This window comes from Rhodamnia argentea, chromosome 10 (assembly GCF_020921035.1).
Source record: "Rhodamnia argentea isolate NSW1041297 chromosome 10, ASM2092103v1, whole genome shotgun sequence".
In the NCBI taxonomy this organism is placed as follows: domain Eukaryota; kingdom Viridiplantae; phylum Streptophyta; class Magnoliopsida; order Myrtales; family Myrtaceae; genus Rhodamnia; species Rhodamnia argentea.
The window spans coordinates 15,501,242-15,508,954 of record NC_063159.1 but is presented as its reverse complement, the minus strand read 5'-3'; the positions used below and the strand labels follow the sequence as shown (position 1 = coordinate 15,508,954).

Here is a 7,713-nt window from a genome sequence, read left to right as displayed (position 1 = left end):
TCTAAAGTTCGGCTAGGGTTTGTGTGTCTTTTAGTTGTATAGGCTAGGGTTTGTGTGTCTTAGAATAAAATTAAAATCTCGCATAAATCTTAGTCAATCGCTACACGACAAACATAGTATATAATAAACCATTTTAAGATCATACTTTAGGCACATCCCTCTTGCATAGGAAGTTCTTAATTTGCTCGGGACAATTACACATATGTATTATATAAGCTAATAAAACCCTCTTGCGAAAGGTTATTCTGGGAAAAAAAGTTAGAAAAGTCATAAACATTTTGTATTGGTGTCAATTTAGTCTTAAATCTTTTGACTTCGAACCAATTTAGCCCTTCCGACTAATTTTGATTGAATATTGCTGACATGGATGCTAGACGACCTACGTGGCATAGTCGGTGCTTGACATTGACATTTTTTAATCATATTTCATAATATTTAATAATATTACATAATTTTAAAAAAATTTCTTTCTTTTTTTTCTTTCTTTTTTCTATGTTTCCTCCGGTGGCTGACATGACTATGGCCGGATAGGGTTGGCCTTACCCGAGCAAGGGTGGCCCTCATCGCCACAGTGAGGGTCGACCTTGCTAGGGCAAGGGCGAACGCTAGTGAGGCCGCTCTCGCCGGGCCAATTATCGCATGGGCAAGTTTAGCCTCACCAACTTTGGCCTAGTCGGTAGGTGACGTTAGCCTTGCCGGGCATTCGTCGTTGCCCCGATGAGGGCCACCCTCGCCGACCACCAAAGAAATATGGAAAAAGAGATAGAAAAAAAAATATTTTTAAAATGTCCACATCATCGTCGACTATGCCACACGGGCTATCCGGAGTCCACGTCGGCGATATCCGGCCAAAATTAGTCGAAATGACTAAATTGACTCTAGATGAAAAGATTTAGGACTAAATTAGTACAAATATAATTAAAGCGTTCCAAAAATTCACTATCTAGAACCCGGAACCCGGAACTCCTAGATTCTAAAATAAATTTTATATTTTTCTTGATATATTTTTGCACAATCATATAATATTCTATGGCATCATATGAGTGTATAATTTGGAGCCAAACAAATTTTTATTTCCAAAAATGATAAATTTCAATAGATTGGTTTCGGTTTAACTAAATTTCGAATTTAAAACACTCATCTCTATTTTCTCTTAGATTTTAGTTCTATGCTTAAAAAATGAAAAAATGAAGAAACATAACATTAATCTTCAAAGAAAGAAACCAAAAAATAAACAGCTTAAGCTGGACCTTTCAAAATTTTCTCATTGTTCTATGAAAATGATGAAGCATAACATTAATCTTTAAAAAGAAACCCAACTTAAGCTGGACCTAAAATCTCACACCCCTTAAAGATGAGAAATTGGAAAACATACGTCACACAAATCGATTATTGTACTGTTATGTATAGTAAAGTGGGGCACATGTGCTATGAGGACATAACACCAGGAGGACGGGAGGAGTGATCGTCGGGACAAAGGGCTCCAACAACAAGTTGTAACTCTTAAAGAGGCATCTTGGACAATGGAGAGACACATATACAAACTTGAATAACACATCGAGAAGCGCCTTGTTGGGGTGCACATGTCTCCCTATAGCGAAGGTATTGGAATATTTGTTGCGTGGTCGAACCCACCTTTTGGTATAATGGCTTCGCTTAACATTGAAATCGAAATGTTAATTCTCCGCTCAAGTGAAAACAATTCCAGAATGTGTGATCTGTTGGAGTAAAGGATGAAACATCACAAGGCTCGATATTGGATAAGCCAAAGCAAACAATATCTCGGTAAGTTAGGTCAAGATATACAAGGCATGAAGAGGACCTTTATAGTATACGCTATCACAATGATAACACGTAGCCCTTTGAAGTAATGATGTCGCATTGCCCTTTTTTTCACGATAATTCATGGGCACGTACGAGCGTAGAGGACCAGCTACCAGAAGACCCATGGAACAACCAACAGCCCCGACAAGTCGATGAAGCGTTTACCTTTTTCTTTACCGGTAACGCCAACCAAGACAGTTTACACGCAGTTTATTGGATAGGATTTGAAAAGACGACCTCCAACTCCCGTGCTAGAAATATCTGAAGGTCCCAATCAACTGGCCCAACCCTCGGGCTGGTATTTTATATTTCCACGATAGATTGTACTCACGTGTCAGGCTTTGTAAGCTCAAATCCCCGTGGCTTTCAGTTCGACTTAACGAAAAACATTACCTAAGTTAGAAAATAAAATGAAGGCAGCCTGTGGGTGAAGAAAACAATAAAATGTGCATGAATGATATTACCTTCTACAAATCCCATTTATCACGAATCAGATAGTCAACTTCACGTTTTGAAAACCGCAACTAATGATCGAAGTCTGCGATTACCGATCGCAACCCGGTTGAATCTAGCCAAACGAAATCATTGGACTAGAAAAACTAGCCAAAAAGATCACATCAGGGGCCAATAAGCAAAATTATCAAGAAAATTCTGAATATATTGCACATTTGCCAATTCAGCCCTAATTTTTTTTTTTTTTTTTGCCAAAGTCATAAATCTTTTGATGATATGTTAATGTAATCTGTTCGATCAATTTTAACAGGAAATCGCTGACGTGGACACCAACTGTTCTATATAGCACGATTAATGCTGATGAGAACAATTTTTACAATTTTCAAATAATTTTTTTGAACTGTTTAGTTTTTCTGTTCTGTTTTTTTTTCCCCTAAAAATTTTCTCTTCTCTTTCTAACCAGTAGCTAGTCGCGGGCCTCGCCTGAGTGAATATCACCCTCGCCACCATAGGCAAGGGCAAGTGCTAATGAGGGCCCCTCTCGCCAGTGCCGGCGAGAGCCGGACCCAGCGGGGCCACCCTATCTTGGGCGAGGGTCCCTTCGCCACATTTGGTGAGGTTGACCCTCGCCCAATCGGACCCTCGCCACCATAGGCAAGGGCGAGTGCCGATGAGGGTCCCACCGGCCAAGTCTGGAGAGAGCCGGACCCAACAAAGCTGCCTTGTCTTGGGTGAGGGTCCCCTTTCCACATTTGGTGAGGTTGACCCTCGCCCAAGCAGCCCAACGAGCCTTGGTTTGGCGACGGTTGGCCTCGCCAAATCAAGCGAGAGGGCCTTCGTCGGAAAAATTGATTGAGTAGACTATATTAACAAGCCGTCAAAAGACGTAATTGTCCAAATTAAAAAGTTTAGGAACTAAATTAGCATAAAGATAATACAATTATGACTTCTGTTTTTATAATTCCCAGCAGGCGACTACCAATACCTAGTTAAGCCGGCTTGTCCTGTACAACTGTCAAAGCACTACTACTTCACACGTAATCTGCTTCTTCAACCAGACATATTCAGCGTCATTATTGGTTGAAGTAGTGGTTGAATCCGAGTAAAAGTCATTATCAGCGTCATTGGTTTTGGTTATGGTTTTGGTTTGGGTTTAACACCCATTTTGTTTTTCCCTGGGCTGATCATGAAACACGACTCACTTCTGCGAGCCATAAATGTGATGCTCTTGCTCATCATCAGTGGCATACTCCTCGTTTCAACAACTGTCCCTGAGCGCAAGTGCCCTTTGCTTTGCCTGTCTTGCTGTCTGAAGCTGAGCTTCTTCAGAGACAAAACCAGAAGCGTCACTAGCTTGTGCCCTTTCTCTTGGTACTCACTGTCTCATACAGGGTAGGCTAAGGTAAGGTCTCTGTCTCTTGTCTCTCTCTCTCTCTCTCAATTGGTTTCTTGAGGGAGAGAACTTTTCTTACACTCTGAAACGTGTGCTCATTGCGTGTCAGATAGCTTTACGGTTTGATGATATGTATGTTCTGTTTTCGGCAGTTTATATACATGTAAGCTGGATTCATATCAAGCCAGATCCCACTGAGATCATGAGTGGCAGTGATTCATGACCTTCATGATTTCGCGGTCTTGAATTGTGACGTGTCACAAACTTTGCTTACATTCTTGCCATACTGATACACTGACTAAATTACAAATGACAAAAAGTGTTAGATAGGGTGATTTTTCATGCATGGGACACCAAATCTATATGTGCTATATGACTTCATAAAGATTTACTGGTACATTTTTTTATGATCCTGTGCGGATCCAGTTTCTCGGCCAGTCTCCGACAGTGGCAGTACCTTTGGATTGAACAAAGACTACTAGGAGACCTTCGGTTTTGTCATATTCAGAATTGTGTTTCCTGTGGAATTTCACGCTTCCCGTTTCGCTGGCAGGATTTATGAGTGACGATAGGATGGAGGAAAGGCTTCTTGGTACAGAATCAAACGACACAAGTAGTCTGACAGGGAAGGTCTGGGAGGAATCAAGGAAAGTATGGAGAGTTACCTTCCCTGCTATGTTGGCCAGAGTGACCTCCTTTGGAATCTTTGTAGTGATGCAAGCGTTCATCGGGCACATTGGCAAGACAGAGCTTGCCGCTTATGCGCTCATTCAAATCATTGGCATACGATTTGCCAATGGAATAACAGTAAGTAGTAGTCTCCCCATTTTTCAGTTAAAGTCTAAAGACATTATTTTGGGGTCTATTGTTAACGGACTCCACAATGTATTACATTGCTACTACTAAACTGATAAGTTTCAGATGAGCTCTGGTAGCTTTTGTCAGGAAATTTCCGATAATGACCAAGTCGTCTGATGATTATGGACCAGGTACCGCGTTTCCATGAAACTATGCAAAATTTACAATTTTTTTCTGAACTTTCTGCAAAATATGGAAAATGGGCGATTGAGAACGGAGCTTGACTTGAATGTTGAACATTAGGGTGTGTAGGCTATGTGAATCCACCAAATTCGACAAGGCGTTATCGGGAAAATTTTATTGTAAATGAACTTTTTGATCCTACAGGCGGGCATGTCAAGTGCAACTGAAACATTATGTGGACAAGCGTTTGGTGCAAAGCAATACCACATGTTAGGTATTTACTTGCAAAGATCTTGGATCATCAATCTGGTCACCGCAACCATCTTGGTCCCAGTCTTTGTCTATGCCTCATCCATTTTCAAGCTTCTTGGCGAAGAAGATGAAATAGCCGAAGACGCTGGGTACATTGCCCTGTGGTTCATCCCAATCATCTACTCCTTTGTGTTCGGCATGACCATCCAAAAGTTCTTGCAGTGCCAGCTCAAGAACACCGTCGTAGGATGGCTATCCGCCATCTCGTTTGGTATTCATGTCTTGTTGTCTTGGCTCTTTGTTTGCGTACTTGATTGGGAAATCCCAGGAGCAATGAGTGCGATGATAATATCGAACTGGTTAGTTGTGATTGGTGAGTTCGTGTATATGTTTGGAGGCTGGTGCGAAAGTACTTGGAAGGGTTTCACGTGGGCTGCATTCGCCGATTTATGGCCAGTCATAAAGCTTTCAGTATCCTCTGGGATTATGTTATGGTAAGACTTTCTTTTCATACTCTTGAGAAATTCTGGGTAGATGAATGAACAGATTGGAATAAAATTGCTCATGATTTTGTGTCATTAACAATGCTGTAAGGTTAGATTTGCCTTAATCACAATCCTAAGGGGTTGTGTTCTGGTGTAAGTTCACACTAACTGAAACACCATGATCCAACTCTATTGTCTTTGGTGAAGCACTTGCCGACGAGATCAGATAAATTCGATGTTTATTCATGTCCATTTCGTACGCTTATACCAGTTTCTCTGTCCTTGATCGAAAAGCTTGGAGTTGTGGTACAATGCTGTCTTAGTCCTCTTGGCAGGATACATGACAAATGCGGCCGTTGCAATATCTGCCTTCTCGATTTGGTATGATGGCATCGAATTAGGCATCTTATGTCTTCCACTTTGACATTTGTTGCCACAAAAGTGATGAACAGAATTGATTTTTCATTTCAGCCTCAACATCTGGGCTTGGGAGTTCATGATGTGCCTCGGTTTCCTAACTGGAGCTAGGCATGGCTTATGATGAGCCTGCGCAAATTTCTGAGTTGCTCTGTGCTTGTTTGACCCTATGTGACTCAAATCCTTTCAATTCCTACAGCGTGCGGGTTTCCAATGAATTGGGGAGAGGAAATGGGAAAGGGGCGCTCTTCGCCATTAAAGTCATCTTGGGCACCTCAATTAACATTGGAGTTGTCTTCTGGATCTTGTGCCTAGTTTTCAGTGGACAGATTGCCTACATATTCACAAGTGAGGAAGACGTTGCGGAAGAGGTTTCAAGCCTCTCAGTTCTCCTTGCCTTCTTGGTTTTACTCAACAGTGTTCAGCCAGTGCTCTCAGGTATGCAGCAGCTGCTCCACTACCCGTGACGCGAATGGTAAAATTATGTACAGATTCTTTCTTGCTGATCCATCTGTTCATACCTTTCAGGTGTGGCGGTAGGTTCCAGGAGACAAAGTATGGTTGCCTATGTTAACATAGGTGCCTATTACGTCATTGGAGTGCCTCTAGGAGTTGTGCTGGCATATGTCGCCAAGTTGGAAGTTCAGGTAAGAAGGCAACTATTGCAAGATAAGCTGTTGCTTGGGTTCAGACTCAGCTGAAACTCCTTTGTTTGATGCCCACAGGGTATATGGATAGGGATGATAATCGGAGTCGCAACTCAGACAGCGGTGCTCGGTTTTATTACCTATAGAACGAACTGGGACGAGCAGGTAAATGCGAATTTTGAACCATATCACTTGCATGCCTTAACATTAAACATGCTGCAATTGGAGTTAATATTAGCTGGAAATAACAGCAAGATCTCAAGATTCTCTTGTTTTCATCTCCCGTTCGAAAAGAGAGATTTTTGAAAGCCAATTACAGGATTGCTTTCACTTTATAGGTGGACAAAGCGTCAGAACGGCTCAATAGGTGGTTCTTGAAAAGGCCAGATGACAATGGCGAGAGCTCTGCTACTGAACAGCTGAACGGATGAGGGAAAACTGAAGAGTAAACAGTTTCATCCCGGTTTGGTTCTCGGATGCGAACAAGTTGTGTCTTCGTCATTTTTTTCCCATTTTTCCCCTCTAATGGCGGCCACAGATACATTGACCAAACCCCGCCCTGACAAACAAATCTTTCAGACCCCTCATTTGTCAGTAACTGGGCAAAATATCGTTGTTGAAGATGGAAAAACGTTCACACTACAGCGACCTTCATCTAGCAGTTCTTGCTGTAACCATCTCTGCTCCAACTCAAAAGAAAGCACGTATTGCGGGTCCTAATCATGATGTAACAAAGCTATTACTCATCCAACTGGCAAACGAATGTTTGCTAAATCCTAAAAATTGATTAACAGATTATAACGACCAAAGGAAACATCGCTCTAGCATTGACAGAGGAGGTCGTCTAGAGGAGGTAGCAGCGGTGGCAGGCCAATATAGAACAATACGCCGGATAAATTGATTGGATAGACAAAGGGAAGAAGTTTCACATTTTCTCAAAATCGCACAGCAAGCATGCAAAATGTGTTGTGCGCTCAATTTCACTAATGGAAGAAATTGACAAGGTATTCTGGCACAGAGTAGGCGTAGAAGATATCGAACATTGGATGGGAGACACTTGGTCTTAGAGGTGATAAGGTGGCATTCACAGACCATCAAATTTTACTTATGTTGCCAACATAATGCCTCCATTATTTTCACAGAATTCAGTCGAATAACAAACAAGACCCAATCTAGGACCACTTTCAATGTAAACCGTATTCGTAGCTGCAATCTGTCTGAAGGATCAGTACCTTGCCAACCCACATCCTTCCGCAATTCT

The 7,713-nt window shown here is 41.8% G+C and overlaps 1 protein-coding gene across 1 annotated transcript; it reads left to right on the top strand.

Annotated features, from left to right (window-relative positions):
* Positions 1-3,483: 3,483 nt before the first annotated feature.
* Positions 3,484-7,168, top strand: LOC115729344 (protein DETOXIFICATION 20-like). The gene is made up of 9 exons (XM_030659884.2): positions 3,484-3,679; positions 4,224-4,477; positions 4,856-5,397; positions 5,683-5,769; positions 5,860-5,916; positions 6,005-6,243; positions 6,334-6,452; positions 6,531-6,617; positions 6,791-7,168. Exons 2-9 carry the CDS (start codon positions 4,229-4,231, stop codon positions 6,881-6,883), a joined length of 1,473 nt encoding a protein of 490 aa, XP_030515744.2. The 5' UTR covers positions 3,484-3,679; positions 4,224-4,228; the 3' UTR covers positions 6,884-7,168.
* The last annotated feature ends 545 nt before the right edge of the window (positions 7,169-7,713 follow it).